Raw genomic sequence first — 23,286 nt, forward strand, 5'->3', positions numbered from 1 at the left:
TATATTAATCCTTTCATCCTATTTTTCATTCCTTCCAAACTATATATTTAGCAGGTAAAGACCAAAGTTCAGGGTTCTTGGCTACCAAGAGCATTGAACCTTATTTGCTTTACAGCCAGTCACCTACATTGCTAAATAAATTGTCTGGATGCTACTCTGTTGATTTTAATATTTAATATCTCACTCTCAGGGATGTGGGAGAGTAGGAACACCGATTCATTGTTGGTGAAGCTGTGAGCTGATCCAACCATTCTGGAGAGTAATTTGGAACTATGTCCAAAGGGCTACAAAAATATGCATACTCTTTGACCCAGCAATATCGCTTCTAGGACTGTATCCCCAAGAGATCATAAAAATGGGAAAGGCTCCCACATGTACAAAAATATTTATAGCAGCTCTCTTTGTGGTGGACAAAAACTGGAAATCAAGGGGATATCCATCAATTGGGAAATGGCTGAATAAATTATAGTATATGAATGTAATGGAATACTATTGGGCTATAAGAAATGATGAACAGCAAGACTTCAGAGAGGCCTGGAAAGACTTATATGATCTGATGCTGAGCAAAAGGAGCAGAACCAGGAGAACTGTGTGCACAGCAATGACCACAGTGTGTGAGAGTTTTTTCTGGTACACTTGGAACTTCATTGCAATGTAAGGACTTAAAAAAATTACCAATGGTCTTTTAAGGTAAGGTGCCTTCCACATCTAGAGAAAGAACTATGGAACTCAATCGCAGAATGCAGCAGATCATTTTCTTTTGTATTACGTTTTGGTTTGTTATATGATTCTCCCAATTCATTTTAATTCTTCTACACAGTATGACTATAGTGAAAATGTGTTTAATAGGAGTGTATGTGTAGAACCTATGTAACATTGTATGCCATCTCAGGGAGGGAGGGGAAAAAAAGTCTAAGTTATATGGTAGTGATTGTAGAACACTGAAAATAAATAAAATCAATTAAAAAAAGAAATAGTATACTTAGATTTCAAAAAAAAAATTTCGCTCTCAGGAACACACATTGTTAAATGCAGGTAAGGTTTATTTGAGGCAACTGAACTTATTACAAAAGCAATCTATCTACAACACTGATTGGAGGGGTTGGCAGAGAAAGGAAAATGTTGTCTTCCATTTCCTCCCCACCAAAAACCAGGGAGTTTACCTCCTACTACTATGGAAGGGTGATTAGTAGTCTATGCCTCTATACCACCTGGTTCAATTATCAAAGTATAATTTCTACAAGGAGTAGGGAAAGGTTCATGGAAAGACAAGAATGGGTTATTGGTTTGAGCTCAGATACATCCTCGTTACTCAGGGACGAGGTCTAGAGAGGCTACGTTTCTACTTTCTGATTCAATGCTGACCCTGGGGATGAGAGGGGAAGGTCCCTTTCCCCATATCACCTATTAACTAGAACCAACACTAGGGGAAGCTATAGGCAGCTTTGGCCAGCTGGTTTCTTTAAGCTGAGAGAATGATCAGAAAGTATTATAACCCCACTTGCCAGGAGTTAGGTTTTAAAGGTAAGTTAGCTTTCTGATAGGATCCTATCAACTCCTGTCTGCCATATCTAATTGGTCTCCATCTTCTCTGGAGTTTTCTCTGACTCACTAGAGGTCTGACTGGATGGGAAAAAAGGTCCCACAAGCCACGTGAGGGGTGTGTTGTGAGTGACATATTCAATCATCTCATCCAGGGACTCTCTGGCCTTGTTGACCCGCTCTCTACTCTGGGTCAGGACGCTACTGGAGAGGTCTTGGAAGGACTGGACTCCTGAAAAGGTGGCCCGAAGTTCTTCAATCTGGGTGTGAGCCTGCTGTACTTTGTCCTGGATGTTGCTAGGAAGGCCTTGGATACTGGATACAAGCTGTAAGCAGTTACCTTGAAGTTGCTGGGTGACATCCCGGAACATGGTGAGGGTACGAGACTCAACCTGCTGAGGGGAGGGAAAGGTAGTTAGCATTGCTACTCAAAAGCCTGAAGGGCTTACCCCAGCTTCTTTAGAGGGGGTGCAGGGGTAGGGAAAGCACAATATATAATACTGGATGTAAACACGTTATGATTTTGCTACATTTTCTTTTTTGTCTTTACTATAAGGTAGAGATTCTTAACTGTCTTAGTGCCCTTCTCAGACTCATATTTAAAAAATACAGAGGTTTAGGAACAAAATCAATTAAATTAAAACCATAAATCAGAATGTTTTAAAAAATGGTGATGACAGGCCCTCGGTTAAGTAACTCTGGGATAACGGAAAAATCAGGCAAGCAGAGGAACCTGACCTTTCTTTAGTAATCCACAAGGGAGAAATTGAAGACAGAGCAGTGTCTCTACTGGATCTGCGACTAAGAAAGACTTCTCTAGCAGTGCTATGAAGGATGGAATTGAGGGGTGAGAATGGAAGCAGGAAGATGTGTACTAGTAGACACAAGAGATGGTGAGGGAGGAATACAGTAGGAAATGTAGGGGACTTAAGAACAAATGTTAAATTAAAATGTATCTTAAAGAAATCACTCAGAAGGACCAGGATTTAGGAGACCCAATTTTTAAAATTCTAGTTCCAGACTGTGTTAAGACCATGATGTCACATTTCAAAACTTTTAAAGAGCTCAGTATTCTAATTTTATTCTGAATATCCCTGGGATGTATTATAGGTATTTAGTCTGATTTCACGGGCAGACAGGTGTCTCAGTGGATAAATACCATGCTCAGAGTTAGGGAAGACTCATCTTCCTGACCTGGCCTCAGACACTTTACTAGCTGTGTGACCCTGGATGTGTCACTTAATCCTCTTTGCCTCACTTTCATCATCTGTAAAATGAGGAAAAGAAGGAAAATGGCAAACCACTCCAACAGCTTTACCAAGAAAATCCCAAATGGGGTCACTAGGAGTTGGAGACGACTGAACAACAAGGGCTACTGTTATCTCTTGGAAGGAGATTCGACAAATGCTAACTGGTATACAGGGTTGCTAGGTCAGAGAACCAGATCTGGATTTTCAACTTCCTGCCCTCATGGAGGGATCTCTTGAAAAACTCCTTTAAGGAGGTCCTGAGCTTCAGCTGGAGGTCTTCCAGTGACTAGTCACTCCCTCAGTAGTCCTACTACATACAGCTTTGGTTAAGAAGTCCTTCATTAGTATGTGAAAGTCTGTTTCCCAGTTTGTCCAACAGCGACAACTCAATCCTAGGGAGGTCCAGAAATCTAATATTTTTTAAGATATCTGAATTAGCATTTGAAAGCCATGTGAGAAATCTGACTTCCTAAATTCCACTACAACTTCTTAATGAGAATAGCTTGTTATAAGTATCTAGACTTTAGTTATAGCAAGGCAAGAGTAACCTAGATTTACCAATCTAGAAGACTTTTTAAAATAGAATGGAGGGTTATTTTATTAGATCTCAGTACCCTCACCTGTAAACTGAAGGACCTGGATTAGATGACCAAAGATTCCTATTAGTTGGGATGTTCTCAGATTCTGTGACTTGTTCTTAGCAGACTCAGGCTAGTTCCTGGTGCTCCTCTTCAGAGGCAAGTGAGAAGGAAGAGGGTGAGGAACAACAGAAAGTAGCGATACTAGAAAAAGATTAAGAATCTGCTCTTGAGGGTGGCCCAATGGACAGCTCCATGGTACAGTGGATATAGGACCAGGCTTGAAGTTAGGAAAATCCATCTTTGAGAGTTCAAATCTGGCTTCAGACACTTACTAGCTACGTGACCCTGGGCAAGTCACTGTAACCCTGTTTGTCTCAGTTTCCTCATCTATAAAATGAGCTGGAGAAGGAAATGGTAAACCACTGTAGTATCTTTGCCAAGAAAACCCCTAATGGGGTCACGAAGAGTAAGACGCAACTGAAAAACTCAACAACAAAAATACTTGTGGGTGATCCTACCTCAGTTTTAGCAGCAGTATCACTAGAGTCCTTAAGTTCCTTCTGGCTCCAGTTCAGCCATATTTGGTGGAGTTTATCTTGGCCATCAAGCAATTTCTGAACACCGCCCTGCTTTACATTTTCAATCTGAAAAAGGGAGAAAGGGAGAAGATGGTGAGAGAATGAGAAAGAGAAAATTCCCAAGTACAAAACCACTAGGCAGGGGAGCAGAAAAAAGAGAGAATACCTTATATGTCTAAATAGTCTGAAGAACCTTAGAAAAACACAGCATGATCTCCAAGGAGATAAGAACAGCAACTCCCTGAAGTGAGCAGACCCAGGAGAACAATGTACACAGCAACCTTGTTGGATGACCAATCAAACTATGATCGGTTTATCTCTTTTCAGCATTACAATGATCTAGGACAATTCCTAAAGATTTGCGATGGAAAATGCCATCTACATCCAGAGAGAGAACTATGCAGTCTGAATGCAGATCAAAGCATACTATTTCCACTTTTTTTTCTCATGGTTTTCCCCTTTTGCTCTGAGTCTTCTTTCACAATATGACTAATGTGGAAATACGTTTAACGTAACTGTACATGTATAACCTACATCCGACTGCTTGCTGTTTTGAACAAGGGAAAGGGAAGGGAGAAAGAAAAATTTGGAACTCAAAATGTTATAAAAGTGACTGTTGAAAACTATCTTTACATGTAATTGGGAAAAAAAATATTATCTATGGGGGAAAAAAAACGAGGAGCAACTCCTTCACATGCAGGGATCCTGTCTGAGGCTTTCACCAATTCTAGCAGACAAGCCCTAGAGTGCTTCTGAACTACAAAATTATATTATGGACAAAAGGCTCCTTCATGTTAGGAACTTTCTTTTTTTTTTTTAAGTTAATTTATTTTTAGTTTTCAACATTTACTTCCCTAAGTTTTAAATTTTTCCCCTGCAATCTGATATAGGCTTTACATATATATTCCTATTAAACACATTTTCACATTAGACATGTTGTACAGAAGAATTATAACGAATGGGAGAAACCATGAGAAAGAAGACACAAACAAAAAAAAAGAAAGTAGTCTTCTTTACTCTGCATTCAGACTCCATAGTTCTTTCTCTGGATGTAGATGGTATTTTTCCATCATGAATCCTTTGGAATTGTTCTAGGCCTTTGCATTGCTAAGAAGGGCTAAGTCTACCAAAATCAATCATCACAGACTGTGGCTATTACTGTGTACAATGTTCTCCTGGTTCTGCTCACTTCACTCAGCATCAGTTCATCTAAGTCTTTCCAGGTTTTTCTGAACTCCACCTGCTCATCATTTCTTATAGCACAATAGTAGTCCATTACATTCATATACCACAATGTGTTCAGCCATTCCCCAATTGATGGGCATCACCTCGATTTCCAGTTCTTGGGCACTATAGATTGAGCTGCTATAAATATTTTTGTACAAGTGGGTCCTTTTCCCATTTGTATGATCTCTTTAGGATACAGCCCTAGAAGCAGTATTGCTGGGCCAAAGGGTATGCACATTTTTATAGCCCCTTGGGCATACAGGAGTCTGTCTTTTGCCTTTTTTTGTATCCACAGTGCCTGGCACATAGTAGGCACTTAATAAATGTTTTTTGATTCGTTGCTTGATTGAACAGTCTTCTACATGTAGAAGGGTTAATCTTCGATGATTTAGCTAAAATGATTAATGAAAATGGCCTACAGAATCAAATCCATCCTAATGTCCATCCCCTAGGCTGGGTGGTGAAACCTTACCAAGCTGATGGCCTGAGAGAGCTGGAGGAGGGCCTCTTGGGTATTCTGCTTGGTCTGCTTCAGTTTACCCAAGGAGTGCTGGTAGGCCCGTTGGTGGAGTTTGGAGGACAGGGAGCCCAGGCGAACAAAATAACCCTGTGACTCCTTCTGCTGCTGGACGGAGGTCATGTCAAATCCTTCTAGGGAGGTAGCAATCTTAGCTGCAGAGAAGAAGATCAACATCCATCAATCAACATGTATTAAGGACCCACTATGTGCCAGGTACTGTGCTAAGTACTCACAGTCCCTCTCTCAAGAAGCTTACAATCTAATGGAAAAGACCCCCTAATGGGAGAGACAAGGGATAACCTCCTCATCTGATGAGTAAGGCCAGAGTGCATTGCCATTAAGGTGGCTGGAAAGGGAAGAGTTTGAAGCAACTTCAAAGGGTCAACTCAATCCACCAAGTACCAGATATGACAAAAAGACAGTCCCTCAAGAGATTCTTTTCTATGTCCCCAGACAAGTAAACACAAAGAAGGAATTAAAAGTATCTACAGTAATTTCAGGATGTGGGATGCCTTACAATGAGAGGTAGTATGATGATATAACAAAGAAACTTCTCATATGCGTAGGAAATAGTGGCTGAACTACACTTGGAAGTGGATGAGGGATTCTAAAAGGCAGAAAGTAGAAGGGCTTGGGTAGGGAGGGGGCTACTTTCTGCCCCAGAACCATAGTTTCAAGCTTCCTGATTTAAAGAGCAGAGCTCACTGCTGATCTGGTCAGGTTCCCAGTAGGAACAAATAACAAGAGCTAGACAAGCCAATCCTGAGTATGGAGATCAATAGATGGGAAGGTCCAGCTTCGAGTTGGGGTGAGAGCTGTGTTTATGGAATGTGACACATACACTGTCATTAAACGCATTTTAATTTTTGCTGAACTGACTTTTCTTTTTCAGATGTATTTTATGTCTTTGTAGGGGAAGGTTACACTTGGAAATAAATGACATAAAAAAGGGGCATTGATAAAAATCAAAACGTAAGAAACCCTTGACTTCTAGGACCAGCTTGTGTAAATAGCCATGTGATCTTGTGTAAGTCACTTCTGAGGGTTGAGTTTCCTTATCTATAAGATAGGGAAGGAAGAAGATTCTTCTATCAGAATGTACTCTATCCAGTGCCTCCTGGTGTGGAGAGGACCCTGGATAAAGGCAACAGTGTAGGCTTTAGCCAGTATTACTACACTGGAAAGGCCCCTCCAAATGCAGAGGGATTTATGAGAGGGAGGAGGGGATCTACCAGGGATAAGCTTCTGGTCAGAGTAACCCAAAAGCAATCTTAATGAGCCTAAGGAAGAGGTGATTTGTGGTGAAAGCAATACTTCGTTAGGGAAAGTCATGTATTCAAGGATCAACAATGGAGGGTGGAGTTAAAAGCTGGTTACTATGTGGTCAAACATCTTAAAACTAAGAAGTTTGCCAAAGCCTTTGTCAGAGGAACCAAGTTAAAGTGGCAGCAGTAAATCTCAATGAATCGTTGTTACAATCCTAGGACTCATTAACAGATTAAAAGAGGAGAAGCAACTTGGAAAAGTCAGTGGAGTCAAAAAGATCTGAGTTCAAATCCCCTGTCTATCTTGGGCTACTATTTATGTGATCCTGGGCAAGTCACTTAAACCTCTTCTGACTCAGGTCAACTCTCGGACCAAAGCAGAGATGGTTGTGACCTGAAGTAAAATGATCCTTTACTTGAATATATACAAATCAATGGCTTAGAGGACAGGGGTAAGATGAGAAATGTGATGTTAAAGAAATACTTAAAGAAAGTCGGTCAGGATAAATATACATGTTGTATTTTGTTCTTACTTTCATAATTAGTAACTTGTGTTTATTGTTTTTCTTTTTTTATAATAATAGAGTCCAGTTTTCTTGCTTCTAAGCCTTATATTTTTCTTTCTCTCTTTTTTTGAGTGGGGGAAAGAAAAGCAACTAGGGTTAACTGACTTGCCGAAGGTCACGCAGCTAGTAACTGTCAAGTGTCTGATGCTAGATTTGAACTCAGGTCCTCCTGACTCCAGGGCCAGTGCTCTATTGACTGTGCCACGTAGCTGCCTTATTATTATTCTGTAGGTAACTTGTAAATCACCTATATAAAGCTTAAGATGTATAGAGTAAACGTTTTACACACACACACACACACACACACACACACACACACACACAAATGTAAAGTGTACATTCATTAGAAGGTTCTATAATAACTCAGGGCTCATGAAACATTGAAAAATGCTCCCAGAAGACTTTAAATTAGTAAACTCATAGCAGGGCTACCAATCTGCTGTCTAAGCAACGTAATAAAGTTATAAACACAAATCATTTTTTAAGACTGAGTCAATTTACAGAGTGAAACTAATACATTGAATTTTTGAAGAAAGCCTTAGTTTGTATTTTAGCTAACATAACAAGGACAGTGAAGACTTAAGCCGGATATTAGAAAAAGTTTGGTTTAAATGCAGTAGGCTTCCATTTTTGGTATGTCAAAAATTATATCTACTCTGCTCTATGATTTCTTAGAGCTGTTTGATTTTATAAAAATATGGCAAACCTCACAAGAAATAATAAAGAGTGAAATAAGCAGAACCAAGAAAATGGAGGCTACAGTAACAGCGATATTGTTCAGAGAATAACTATGAATGACTAAGTTATTCTCAGTGTTATACTCAAATCAACTACAAAGGACCTAGATGAAGGAAGATGCTATCCACCTCCAGAGAAAGAACTGAAAAACAGAAGTATGCGTAGTATGGTTTGACTTTAAATGGACCAAACAAATAAATAAATGAAGTGAAATTTTTAAAAATAAGTTACAACTATTATTTTGAGGCTATTTTTCTTGCATTTGAAGATTGTACTAGGGTGATCCAAATACTAGAGTAATTGAGTGGTATTAGTGAATTTCAGTGTCTTAAAAAATAATCACAGGAACATATGCCTTGTAAAATCACGTTTTAAAGAATTTGCTTGATACTATTTCTGTAGCTGAAAGATAATAAAGATTGCCTGCCTTACCTGTAAGAGAGAGAGAGAGAGAGAGAGAGAGAGAGAGAGAGAAATGTGAGCCAAAGTTCCTCCAGAGGTTTTAAGAGTTAAAAAATGTCTGCTTCATGGGTAGCTACTTAATTCTTAAAGAATCTCTCCAATGCAAGCTAAGGAGGGCAAAAAATCCTCACCCAGCTCTTCATCTGTCATGGGCAGATAATTGTCAACCCATTCTTCAGATTTTCCTAACACAGTATCCACGCCACTGAGGACCATTTGTCCTACTTTGGAGCCCATAACTGTGTTGACACTGCTGGTCATCACTGATTTGGTCATGTCTACACCACTCTGGACAGCTCCTCTGGTCATATCCACAGCTTCGGTCACTCTGTTGGCCATGGCATCCTTGGCACCCAAAACTGTACTGGAGACCGCATCCTTGGCACCGGTCACTTTGGAAGATACAAGTTCCTTAGTATCAGCTATAACCTGGAAGGCAGAGGATAAAGTTTAATATTCGTGATTCAGAGCACCTCCTCCACCACCCAGACTCAAGTAAAGACAACTAGGCTGCTATAGCTCCTGCCTCCTCACATCCACAGCTACTGATGACCCCAAAGAAAGACTTCTTGACACCAAAGTCCATTATCAAATGGCATTACCAAATGATTCATCATCAGAAACTGATATGGTTTTATTAACACAAAGGACATTAGAAGCATTACTATAGTCCTTTTTTTGGGGGGGGGGGCTTCTGCTTGAAATATATGTTTCCATATTCCTCCATTAGCGTGTAAGCTACAGAGAGGGTACCGTTTTACTTTTTCACTGACATCCTCAGTACTTATCATACAACTCTTCCTAGGGTAAGGAAGGGCTTTCTAAATGCTTTCTCATTCATTCAAGTCAAATGTTTCTCTGCTAGCTCCATGTACAAGATAGCCACTGGTGAGAAGCCCTTGCTTAGACCAGGACTTCTTAAACTTTTTCCACTTTCAACCCCTTCAGCAATTCTTAAATTATGGGTCACAATCCCCACAGTTTAAGAGGTACTGGGCCTTAGACAATCTCATTCAAATGGTTTCCAGCTCTAGTAAGTGACTTTTTAGACGTGTTTACTTCTATAGGCAAATAGATCCTAAAGCAGAATCCTGTAAGTAAGAGGTAAGAGCACCGGTGACATCCCTTAGCAATGGGGTCTTGTTCCATTTGGTGTGACTTTAAGGGAAAAGAACAAACATCTATTCAGTACTAACTATATGCCAGGCATTGCTGTAACTGCTTTACAAATACGATCTCATTTCACCCTTATATCATCACTTCCATTTTACAGTTAAGGAAACTGAAGCAGACAATAGTTAAATCACTTGTCCAAAGGTACACAGCGAGTGCATGTCTGGGTCATATCTGAACTCAGATCTTCCTGAACCTGGGCCCAGCACTCTTATATAAATAAACATTTATGTTTATTTATATAAAATGAAGCATAATGATTTCACATGTATAACTGATATACTACTTGCCCTCTCAGTGGGCAAGGGCGGGGAGGGAGAGAATTTGGAATTCAAAATTTAAAAAGAAAAGAATGCCAAACAACAAATAATAAATTTCAAAAACCAAAAACATGCTGAAAATAAAATGAAGTGCAAAAAACATGGCAAGATATGAAGTGTTATTACTCAAAGAGATCTCTGGAATGAGGACTGGGTATACACACAGCCTCCAACTTGAGGTAAATATCTGTTGGTTGTGCCACTGTTGCACCACCTAGTGGCTACTTTAAATGTTACCCATCTCTCCTCACTGACTGGTATGTTTTTATTTGATCTATACTGACCCTAGCATATGCCCTATGTCCTGTAGAGTAGGTAAAGTCTCTGTCAAGACCAGCAGTACAATATAGCAGAAAATACCAACTGGGAGTTAGAAGTGCTGGGGCTGAATCCCAGCCCTGAACATTAGGTGAGTAAAACCTGTCCCCAATAAGCACTGATATACACCAGGTGTTTAAACAGGAGCACAAAGATACAATGTAATACTGTTGGTCAGTGGGGAGGCTACATTTACTCTGAGAACAGGGAGGGGAGGGAGAAGGGAGTATTTGTAGCCAGATGTACAGAGACAGTAAACAAAGCATGTGTGGGAGAATTAAAAGTAAAGGATCACTCCTGATTCCCATTGACTAAGAAAGAATACTACTTATCTCATGACAGAGATGGTTGACCAAGATGAGGAGTAAGGAATGCAGTTTGGGGATGCCGCCAACATAGGAACTCGTTTTCCCTGACTTTGTATCTATGAAACAAGGGTTCTATTTTTCTTTCCAGGGGGTGGGGTGAAATAAGGAGAAGACTAACAATGCTTCGTGCTTGAAAAAATTAAGTTAATTTAAACTGAAATGTTTACGTTCTTTAATTTTTTTTAATTAAAATTTATTTTTTAATATTTGTTGAATTGGAGAAGAAAGGAACTAGGAATTCAAAGAAGGTGGTCACGTGGGATAGCATTCCAGGCACAGAAATAAAGACAGAATGTCGTGCCCTTCAGAGTTTGGGCAAGGAGGGCTCGTAGTTGGCTTGAGAGGAAGAGTTCAAGAGGGAGAGAATGTAAGTCTAGGAAGTTAGAGCCAGAGGAATTCGAATGGCATGGTTAGATCAATGCTTTAGAAATATTTGGCAGATGTGTGGACACATGGGAGAGGAGAGAGCTTTGCAATCATCCAGGTGAGAGGTACTGAGGGCTTGAATTAGGATGGGGGGCTCTGTGAACAGTGTTATGCCATTTGAATCTCTTTTATCTGGCATACAGTAAGCCCTAAATAAACGCTCTCTCATTCACTCATTGTCAAATGTGGAAAAAAAGGAATCTTTCCTTTGAGAGTTAGAGTAAGCCTTCAAGTATTAACCAAGTTCCAGGTTTAAGGCAGAGTTTGAGTAAGAAATTATCTCCCCCAGCAGTCTAAGCCCATGGTCCAGGAAAGATGGAAAGCTGGGAAACTTATCTACCTTCTCACTTGGTTGATGAAGAATTGGCAGTTTTTCTTCCAGTTTGTCCAGTCCTTTATGAGCATACTCGCTGGCTGATGCAACTGACAGAGGATGAGGAAGAGAAAGAAGAGGCTCAATATTACCACAAGTTTGAACTGACGTTGAAAGCTTCCACTAACGGCCCCCTTGGATTCCTCCTGGCATGGGGGTGACCTTGGATCCTCAGAAGCTAGGCCCTGCCAATGCTCATCTTCTGAAGGCATTCTAAGCACCAGCTGTCCCAGCCAATCACCAGGGTAGCTAAGTTCTGAAAATCACCAGTTTAACCTTGAGTTGTGTTTTTCCGCCCTTTTCACAGAAACTTTGAAGGCTGAATTAGACATCAGAGACCTTGACATGATCAAATCAGATCCCTTAAATAATAATTCCCCATAGGACTTGCTGAATAGTAGTATTTTAGTTGACAACATCCTGACATGGTCTAATACTCAAACTGTTAAGATTACAACAGAATTAAGGGTGGATTCCTATTACCCAAGAGGAAGTGGCAATGTTTCTTTCTAATGAGCTTTCCTCGGGGCCATTACTCACTCTGAGGCTCCAGTTTAGATAGGAGCGGCTGGGCCCCACTGACAGCTGCTGCGGCGAGAGTCTTTGCCCCTTGCTCAGCAAGGTCACACACAGACTTGATGTAAGGGTAGTTTTCTTTAGTGGATTCATAAGCTGCAGAGACCATGTCGCAGGTGGAACTGACGAGTGGCATACTGACCACCCTGTTGACTACACTCTGACATAGAAAAGAAAAAGGTCATACTGACTGTAAATCAGAACACCGCAGTGCAGGGGAGAGAGACAGAGACAGAGAGAGAGAGAGCAAGAGAGAGAGAGAGAGAAAGAGGGGAGGGGAGAGGAAAGAGAGAAAGAGGGAAGGGAGGAGGAGAGTGAGAGACAGGATAGGAAAAAGATAGGGGAAGGGGAAATGGATAGGGAAAAGTGAAGAGGAAAGAGAAGGGAGGGAGAAAGAAAGAGAGCATACTAGATTTTACTGTAAACTGGGTTCAAAACCTACATCAACTGCTGACCAACTGTGTAACTAAGGTCAAGTCCCTTCTCCAAGTCACTGAAAAGCTCCAAGGCTGAAAAAGGACTGACTCAGGGCCCACAGAGTATTAAATAGCCCAACTAGACTTTGTACTTGGGTCTCCCGGAATCAGGAGGTCCTATTCCATCCCAGCTACCTAATCCATAGGTCCTTTTACTCCCTGATTCTGGGTCCAGGTACCCAGTCAAGCACAGCTGGAGATGAAAACAGTCTCCTCTCCTTCCTGTCTAGAAGTGTTACATCTCAGGTTGGCACTACTTTGCACCTGGTTCTTGGGAGGATCATACCTGCTGCACTGGCTCCCCAGCAGCTGGGACACTGGTTCTGCTCTCAACTTCACTGGTAGACATCTTCAGAGTAGAAGGCACTGGAAGCCAAAGAGAAAGAGGTGTTGCCGTGTGGATCTGTCAGCTGGCTAAAGTCCAGCACCACGTAGAAGCTGGGCAGAGGTCAGCCCAGCTGGGACTGCTTTCACCTTCTGGCCTGTTTCTTAAAGGCACCTGGAAACAGGTAGATGTCATTCAACTGCAGATGCACCTGACTTCATCAGGTGAGGCTCTAGCTTAAGAGCTAGGGCACAGCTATGGCAGACAGTGCTATGGCTCTTGTACACTCCAGACTTAAGAAAGACTTCCAGAAGCATGGAGATGACAATATAACTCAATAAAGTGGCTTCCTTCTAGGTGGGTGGACACAGCTTAACTAGCTAGCTCTCCAAGCAGAGCCACCCCAAAAAGGAGTCAGTGTGAACAACTCCCACTTCCAAAGCACCTTTATCAAGGAGCCAATATATTCCCATTGGAGTCTTACTATCCATCCCAAAAAGGTAGAATACACAAGCAGTAGTTCCTACTTTATCAAGAAATAGAGGCGCACTGTCCAGGATCACATGGTCAATAGTTAGCTCAGGCAGGATTTGAACTATGGTCCTAAGGACTAGGCTTAGAGGGGGCCTGACACTCTTCCTGGATGAAGGTGACATTGTTCTTTGGGCTTCTCCCTCTGCCCCAAGGTAAAAGCCTGGTTTCTCCAGGTGGAAGGGGTGAAGGCACAGATTCAGATCTATGAGAAGAGACCTGCCCCCCCTACTCCCTACTTCTGCGTCTTTGCTGGGTACCAATCCTCAATGGGCTATCTGGGCTCCACATAACCACAGTAGGTCACTTAAAGGTATTTATTGTATCTGAACATTCCCTTTGAACATGGAAGGCACAGCCAGAGTCTTCCCTCAAGGAGTCCTTCCCAGAAAAGAACGAATTAAGGACAAGAATTCTCTCTTAAAAGTGATCTACACTGCTACCCATTTCCAGTTACCAGGTATCTGAACCTGGCTTCTGCCTCTGACCTCATTGTTTCAAAGCTGGCACTTCTATGGGGGTGGTAGCCCATCACATCCCCTGACATACACATGAGGGGTGGAGAAAGGAACTGTATGTTCAATGACGTACTACTTTATAGTAAGGAGGTCTGGTAAAGTGTAAAGCATTTTCCAAGTGCCCTATAGGTTGACTGGTTATACACCAAGAGCTAGGTATGATCTGGGGGGCAGGGTTAGAGAAGGTTAAGAATTAGGTTTGGACGGGTTGTAATCTGTAATCTTGGGGAGTTGGGAAGGGTGATTGTGCACTGTCCACATGTCCACATCAGAGATCACAGATTCAGTGAATTACTGAGGTAATGCCCAAATCACTGCCCATATCCAACCATCCCCTATGTGTACGTCCAAAAATCCTCAATGATTTGCCAATAACAACGACAGTGCCCTAAATTTGGAATCAGAGGCCCTGGGTTCAAATCTTGTCTTGTGTTTATTACCTGAGTGACCCTGGGGGCCTTGGTTTCCTAATCTGTAAACTAAAGGGATTCCTAGTACTTCTATGGGAGGAATGAAGGAGACATTTGTCAGTTTTTATTATGACTCATCCTTCCACTTTCCTGATTCAAAAGCCAAATCCACATTCTTCAGGTCACTACCCCATCCCCCAGGCTCAACTGCATCCGGTTGGAGGCCAATCCAAGGAATTCAATTCAAGCTATTATTGAGAGGATGGAGAAACTTGAAGTGATAGATCAACCAAGTGCTAAACATTTTCTGACTGGTTACCTACATAGTGACTTGTTCAGTGGGATGATTCAGATTAAAGCCTCTGTATGTGTGCTAAGGGGTGGCGGAAAGGAGGAAGAGAAAAAGGAAAAGGTTTCATAAGCTGGTACCGAGCTCTAAGTTTTATGGGTATTAGCTCCACCTCCCCCATCCCCATACCTACTGGAAGTAAAGGGGTGGCGGCCTGCCCTTCCCCAATAGACTATGAGTAAGACTTGTGACCTTTCCCTCTGTTAAAGGGGAGCCATTATAACCTAATTCTAACAGGCTATAAATATATCTAGATTTGGGAGGAGAAGAGACTTTTTTCTTTGAATTCAACTAACATGAAGAACCCATATTTAAGGGAATACAAGAATACAGGTAGGACTTTTATGGCAGATTATTCATACAGAAACTCTAGAATGCTTTTGGCTGGAAATACGGCTTTGAACACTGAGGTCAGTGATTCTCTAACCAAGATCTCAGTTTTAAAGGGAAACAGAGAGGCCTGTTTGGCTTAGGGCAGCCTTCAACATAGGTCCTTGGCTAAAGCAAATGAGAGTTCCTGGAACCAATACTAACCAGGAACAGCTAGGTGGCTCAGTGGATAGAGTGCTACGTCAGGATTCAGGTGTTCCTGACTTTAAATCTAGCCTCAGACACTTTACTAGCTGTGTGACCCTGGGCAAGTCATTTAACCCTGTTGCCTCACGTGCTGGAGAAGGAAATGGCAAAGGGCTCTGCCAATAAAACCCAAAAAGGGATCAGACATGACAGAACAACAGATCGAATGCTGCACCCTAGACCTCAAACTAGGAGGGTCTCTGGAGGTGACTTTAAAAGCCTTTGGAAGCCCTGACGTCATCTAATTCACCTCTTTTATTTTGCAGATGAAAAAGAGAAGGCTAAATGAGCATGACTTGCCCAAGAGGCAGCCCACACAGCTGGTATGCTGGCTGGAATTGGACCCAGGTGGCTGAGTTCCAAATCCCATTCTTTCTACTTCAGCAGGGTGACTCCAAACTTTAGCCCCAGCCCCTTCTTATGGGGAAGTCTCCCATAAAAGCCTTAGTGGGGCCCTAAAATCTTTGAGTCTAGGAGGTCTTGCCTGGAGGCAAGGAGGCTTCTCCAAGGAGAGCCTCTACTAATACTCTCCACTCGGCACCTCAGGTCTGGCTCACACCAGTTGGGACTTAACTGTGCAACTCCACCCTTCAGTAGTAGAGTAGGAAGAAATGTAACACGAACTATGCTGGATAATGGATGAAGAGAGGGAGGAATAAGAGGAGTCACCAAGACCCTCCACACCCTCCTTCAAGCCGAAGGTGAAGTGTTGCCTTCCAACACACGACTTAGGAAGGGCAGTGAGGTGGCTTAGAAAGGACGCAGGTCACCAACGAGGTGGGGAAATACCCCCTCTCCCTCCCGTCCTCCTTTCTCGTAATGATCCAGACGAAGTCAATAAGCAGGCTCAAGGAGAAAATGTCTGTTTCCTTGGTAGAACCCTCACCTCAAAAGTGGCAAGGAAGGCCATAAACAATGGGGGAGCCGGAAAATTGGCCAGGGGAGAGGTTCAGAGCGTTCTCAACCGCGTATTCTGCACCCCGCCCACTTTCACCCAGGAAACTGGGATGGAGAGGCGGCCTCCCAGCCCCACGCTCCAAGGAGGTGGGGGTGCTCCCAGGCAAGGCAGAACAGGGCTAGGGGTGGCGAGAGTGTATTTGGCCTATGGCTCACGCGTGCTTTTTGCCCTGTACCTAGGCACGCAGGGCATCGATAAACAAAGCCAGGTCCTAGATCAACGACTGACCTTTCACCCAGATGCACGAAAGCCCAAAAAATAAGCCACGCCTGGTCTGGAAGGCAACCTAGACCCTTCTTGCACCTTCTCTGGCGCCCCCTCCCCCCCCATTTCACTTACCCCAGGGAACCGTTCAGTCTTGGGTCGACGTTGATCCCCAACTACCATTCACCCGGCGGAGTCAGCGAAGAGATCGGGGCGGAATTCTGCAAACTCAAGTCGAATCAATAGAACTCCAACTTGAGCAGATCACGAGCGGAGGAACTTTTAAAGTACTTCTGGGGAAGACGCCTGACGGACAGCCTCTAGGAGCGAATCTGGAATCAGAGCCTTCCTCACGCCAGCCAATGGGGAGTTCGGGGCAGGCTAGAATGTTGCAACTTGTGGAAATAGTGGCGGCTCTGTCTCGAGACTCCCAGACCAGTGTGAACTGGTGGGATGGGACGGGGCGGGGCAGGTTGAGGATGGGGTGCATTCTTCCGGCGCACCAGAGTAGGCTTTCAATGACCCTTTAGCAGCCTTTGTCTGATGGGCAGGTAACTACTTTCCGACTTGGAGAGGAGGACATACGGCTTCTCCCTCCCCGTGCCTCGACTTCCCCTCGGTGGCCTGCCAGGGAGTGCCAGTACCAGTTCCTCCCACAGACAGGCTTTCAGGCTTAACTGCCAAAGGGACATCTTTGCTGCGTTGCCCTTACTTCCCAAATCACAGCCCGGACTAGTGCTTCTGCCGCTGCTTCTCCCCTCTCCTCCATATGGCTTTCTGGTCAGCTGGCATCTGGTTGGGAGAAGGTGAATGACCGAGTGTGCAGCGAGGTCATACTGTGTATTCACTCATCTCTGTTGGCGACTTATTGTGAGCCTACCGGATTGTGAGCAGGGGCTGATCTTAGTTAAATTTTGCATCACTACGCTCTCTCCCCTCCACCCCCCTCCCTATAGAGCATCATACACAAGGCACTGCCCACAGTAGGTGCTTAAGAAATGTTGAATGAGTGAAGTTGCCCTTGTAGAGGAAAAGAAGCAGTCCGAGAGCCCGAGTTCAAATCCCAGCTTTTCCACTTACTACCTATGCAATAATAATAACAAACATTTACATTTAAGACTTGCATAGTATCTTACTAATACCTAGATGCTGGGGATACAAAAACAAAGCACCTGTTCTCAAGGAGCTTACTTATATAAGTATATGCAGAATAAATACAAATAATAAAATTTAAGGCAAGGCAGATGTTGCCTGAGCTTAGTCTTGAAGGGAGTGAACAATTATATAAGGTATTGATGAGGAGAAGGAACAGGTGAAACAGGATTTGAACTCACGAAGATGAATATTTCTGATTTTAACCCAGGGCACTAACCACTTTATCACTTAGCTATCCCTGAATCAGGAAGAACTAAGTTAAATCCAGCCTCAGACACTCGTGACCCTGGGCAAGTCACTTAACCCTCTTTGCCTCAGTTTCCTCATCTGTACTATGAGCTGGAAAAGGAAAATGGCAAACCACTCCAGTATCTTTGCCAAGAAAACCCCAAATGGGGTCAGGAACAGTTGAACTTCACTGAAAATGGCTGAACAACAACAAAAAGAGGTGAGGAGGAAGTGAATTTCAGGTATGAAGGAGTTGCTAATTTGAATTGGTGGAGGGAATTTCCACAATGGGAGTTTCCCACGTTCCATCCTTCCCTTCTCACTTCCATTGGTAGAAGGAACACTCATATCAATGAAGTTACACATCAATCAATCAATTTATTAAGCACTTTCTGTGTGCCTTACTATGGAAAGCTTGGGATCCAAAAAAACACCCCAACAGTCCCTATTCTCAAGAAACTTAGTCAGAAATGAGGGAGACAATGTATAAATAATTAATTAATTAAAGTTATGTCCATGGAAGATAACTAAGGGTGAAGTGTCCTAAAGGGGTATATAGAATGATATACAGTGAGTAGATAGAGCTCCAGATTTATCATCAGGAAACCCTGAGTTTGAATCCTGTCACAGACCCTTTCTAACTGTGCAACTCTGGTCAAGTCACTTAACCTTTGTCAGCCTCAGTTTTCTTATCCATCAAATGGGGAGAATAATACCTCAGTGGGATGGTACGAGAATTAGAGGTGATAGTATATGTAAAATATTTTTAAAAATTTATTTTTAGTTTTCATTTTTTGTTTTCAACATTCCCTTTTATAAGATTTTGAGTTCTAAATTTTTCCCCTCCTCCCCCTCCCCACTCCCCAATCTGATATAGGCCATGCATATACAATTACATATAAAGTACTATGCGAACCTTAAAATGCTGAGTAAACCTTAGCTTTGATCAGTGTTGTCCAATAGCATGAGAGGGCAGTCCAAGCAAAGCCAAGGTTATTCTCAAATTCCTGCCTCCTGGTTAGGGGAGGAAAATTTCTTAGGTGGCAGAATTCTAGAATCTAGCCTTCTAGATGAGAAAAGAAATCTCTTAAAGACACCAGCCTCAAAGGTTGATTTGAGAATAACTCCATTTTTGAGAGTTTGGAAGCAGTGTCTGATCTTTTGTTCTTGGGCCCCAAAGAAGTGCAGATGGTGACTGTAGCCATGAAATTAAAAGATGCTTGCTCCTTGGAAGGAAAGCTAGGGCAAACCTGGACAGCATACTAAAAAACAGAGACAGCACCTTGCTGACAAAGGTCTGTATAGTCAGAGACATGGTTTTTCCAGTAGCTATGTATGTTTGTGACAATTGGACTATAAGGAAAGCTGACTGCTGCAGAATTGATGCTTTCAAATTATTGTGCTGGAGAAGACTTTCAAGTCCCTTGACCAGCAAGGAGATCAAATCAGTCAATTCATAAAGAAATGAATTCAAGCTCTTCACTGGAAAGTCAAATAGTGAAGCTGAAGCTTAAATACTTCAGCCACATAATGAGAAGACAGGACTCATTGGAAAGGCCCTGACGTTGGGAAAGATTGAAGGCAAAAGAAATAGGTGATAGCCTAGGATGAAATGGATAGATAGCGTTATGGAAACGAAGGAACATGAACGTCGACAGATTTCAGGAGATAGTGGAGGATAGAAAAGCCTAGTGTGCTATGATCTGTGAGGTCTGGAAGACTCAGACAGGACTGAACAACTCAACCACAACATATATAAGACTATATTTAGAGAGGCAATAGAGAATAGTACAGCAGTATTAAACTCAAATAGGAATGGATTCCTGCAGTTGCAGATAGACTTAGAAAACCACAAATTAACATTATATATGTTATTTTGTATTTTATTTCTTTTGTTAAACATTTCCCAATTACACTTTAATCTGGCTATGCCCACTACAGAGATCTGTGGGAAGCATGGGGAGATGGGGGTGAGGTGGGTATGACATCTCTGGTATGGTGGATAAAATGCTAGATTTGTCCTATGAACATACATAGGACATTGAATTCCATCTTCAACACTTTCTAAACTGTGGTCAGCGGTAGGTCATACTTAATTGCCCATAACCTTACTTTCCTAATCTGTAAAGTAGGAATAATGATGCTTATAGTGTTAACCTCAAAAGTTTGTAAGGATTAAATGAGATAACGTATGCACAATGCTTTGTAAATCGTAAAGTATGTGTCAGCAATAATTATAATAAGGCTTGATATTAGACACTAGTGATATGAAAAATGGAATAAAATACAGTTCCTCTCCTAAGAGAACTTAGTATCCAACAGGTAGGGGTGAAGATGAGGAAAAAATACAAATAATTATAATACAAGTTAGGAGAAGTCAGAGTAGCTTAAGAGTTTTAGGAAGGAAGACAATCCCAAAAGATTTATGATGAAAAGTGCTGTCTGCCACCAGAGAAAGAGCTGATGTCTTCTGAATACAAACTAAAGCTTCCTTCCTTCCTTCCTTCCTTCCTTCCTTCCTTCCTTCCTTCCTTCCTTCCAGTTTTCTTGCACAGAATGACTAACATGTAAATGTTTTACATAATTGTACACATAGCCTGCATCAGCTTGTTGTGGTTTCATGGTACGTTGTGGAGGGTCATCTCAAAGAACTCAGACTTAGACCACCTCTAATCAATAAAGGCATTTATTTATTGAGGGTGACATTTTCTCCAGGAGACTGAGAGTTCCAAGAGGAACCAGCAATGTTAGTATGACAAGACCGGCAATTTTATTGTGTCATGATGCTATTACACAACAGAAGCTATGAATATTAAAAAGGTAAGAGGGGTTTGTAAAAGGATTAGGTAATGGGGGGGGGGGGTCCTACCTCCGTGGAACTGCGCATGCGATTACCCATAATGCATACAGAAAAGCTCAAGAGGGAGTATGTATGTATGATAATGATATTATAATAAGCCCCTCTACTTAATAAGTTCACCTAAAGGACAGCTTTTGCTATTACTGCGCAAGTGCCTACATAGGGAAAGTTCCTTCGGTTGTTTTGGGGTCCACATCCTATTCTGGCACCCTGGTGCTGCTGCTTTCTGATTGGCTGGCTATTGTGTCGGGTCAGAGAGTAGATGGATGTGGTTGTAGTTGAATGCATGGATGTACTTGTTTCTGTGGGAAATATGAGCAATGGGTCTGTGGGCAGTGGCTAGCTAGAGACAGTGGCCAGTATTCCATCCCATGGACACGCCTGCTGTCCTAGTGGGGCATGACTTCATGGACAAGCCTTCTGTTCTAGTAAGGCAGTGAGGCATATACAAAGAAGTTAGGATACTGAATTGGGGGCAAGGGGAGTAGTGGCTACGTTGAGTCTGGGAGCAGTGGATAACTAGGGATGATGGGCCTGCTGTTCAGTGAGGCTTATGATTGAGTCTGGGGGCCTGTGATGTGGTTAAAGCCAGACTGCAGTTAAATACAGACACATCTGCTGTTCTGTAACGCCCATGAGGAATTTAGAATACTGGTGCTGGGGGCAGCTTTATTAGGATTCCATCAGTAGGAAGTGGGGAGCTCCTAAAACATTTTAAAGCTAGGATTAAAGCTGCCAGCCCTCAAGGAGTAGAAAGAGTAGAAGTAGCATAGAGATGTATTTGGGCTCACAGTAATGGAACATTTCCTAACAATCTGACCTATCCATTAGTAAAATACATTAGGAAAGAATGGAGGCTGATTGAATACTTCACTTTTTTTTAAGGAATGGATTGAATGACTATTGAAATCTCTTCTCACTTGGAAATTCTTTGATCCTTATTAAATTTCATCTTATTAGGAATTTTTTTTTATTTTGTTCTAATCTATTCCAGATTCTAGTCTCTCTAGAGCTTTTTGGACCCTGATTCTATCATCTAGCTTGTTAGTTACCTCTTTTAGTTTCTTGTCATCCATAAATTCAGTAAGCATATCTTCTTCTCCATTCAAGTCACTGGTGAAAAATGATGGTCAAGTTACGGTCAGTGATAGAGCCCTGTGGTATTCCAATGAAAACTTCCTTTTAGGATTCATTGCTATTTTTTGACCCTAATCATTCAGCAAATACTGGGTCATCCTAACTGAACGATCATCCACCCACAATGCTCAGTCTTGTCCACTAGGATATCATGAAAGGTTTTGTAAAATGCCCTGAGGACAGAGACCCCAGAAAGAGAACATTAGGCCATCTAATCCAGCCTTCTTTTATATTAGAGGAAAATGAGACTTGGTGAGGTTGGTGGCTTACACAAGGTCATAACTGTTGGTATTTAAACCAAGGTCTTCTGCCTAAAGTTAATGCTTTTTCCACTACAGCAGGTTTTCTTAATCCAGTTATATTACACCAATCCCCTAGTAACTCAGAAAAGAAAATATGGTTACTCTAATATAACTTGTTTTTTATTAATCTAATCAGTCAATTAATCAACTCTTATTAGGTACCTACTATTTGCCAAACACTGTGCTAAACTAGGGAGACAAAAAAAAAGGGCAAAGACAGTCCCTGACCTAAAGGAGTTTACTATCTAAGGGGGAGACAACATACTAACAAATATGTGTTACATATATACATGTATGTATATATACAAACATATATGTATGTATGTAGCAAGCTATACAGAGGATAAATTGGAAATAATAGAGGGAAGACAGAACTAAGAGGGATTGGGGAAGGGTTCCATGCTGGCCCTTAATTACCATTGCTCCCCTTTCTCAGCATTTATAAATTATTTGTTTAGAGGAGGGGGAGGTGGTTTCCTATCCACAGGAATTTTATTTGCATGGCTAATGAGGGTGCAGTCTCTGCACAGGACACCAGATAGCGCTCTAAGCTGGAGCTGCTTCAGGTCTTTTCAGACGTTTCCATCCTTCGCAGAGACACAGACAGCATGTGCCTGGGACTTGAGCTTTCCAGCTCTGGTTCAAATAATAAATCTATCAATAAACCTTAAACACCTACCATATGCCAGGCACTGTGCTAAATTGGGGATACAAAAAGAGTCAAAAGATAGTCCCTGTCCTTAAGTATCTTACAGTCTATTGGGGGAGACAACAAGCAAATATGTGTGCATGTATGTATAAAGCATTTTTGTAATCCTATGTATTTTATTTTATTCATTTAAAAACATTATTCTGAGAAGGGGTCCATAAGCTTCACCGGACTGCTAAATTGGGGGAAAGGAGGATCCATAACACAAAAAGGTTAAGAATTCTTACTGTGACTATAAGTTGCGGAGAAGGTGCTAACCTGTATT

The 23,286-nt window shown here is 42.0% G+C and overlaps 1 protein-coding gene across 2 annotated transcripts; it reads right to left on the reverse strand.

The window, feature by feature from the left end:
* Positions 1-1,025: 1,025 nt before the first annotated feature.
* PLIN3 (perilipin 3) lies at positions 1,026-17,072 on the reverse strand. Of its 2 annotated transcripts, none has more exons than XM_072601866.1 (8): positions 16,766-17,072; positions 13,046-13,125; positions 12,248-12,443; positions 11,675-11,757; positions 8,861-9,158; positions 5,651-5,850; positions 3,892-4,017; positions 1,026-1,937 (listed from the first exon to the last, which is right to left on the reverse strand). In XM_072601866.1, the coding sequence occupies exons 2-8, from the start codon at positions 13,106-13,108 to the stop codon at positions 1,572-1,574; spliced, it is 1,332 nt and encodes a 443-aa protein (XP_072457967.1). In that variant the 5' UTR covers positions 13,109-13,125; positions 16,766-17,072; the 3' UTR covers positions 1,026-1,571. The 2 variants fall into 2 exon arrangements, with proteins under 2 accessions (XP_072457967.1, XP_072457968.1); XM_072601867.1 differs by having other exon boundaries at positions 1,026-1,934; positions 16,766-16,976.
* Positions 17,073-23,286: the final 6,214 nt, after the last annotated feature.

This window comes from Notamacropus eugenii, chromosome 4 (assembly GCF_028372415.1).
Source record: "Notamacropus eugenii isolate mMacEug1 chromosome 4, mMacEug1.pri_v2, whole genome shotgun sequence".
Lineage (NCBI taxonomy): Eukaryota > Metazoa > Chordata > Mammalia > Diprotodontia > Macropodidae > Notamacropus > Notamacropus eugenii.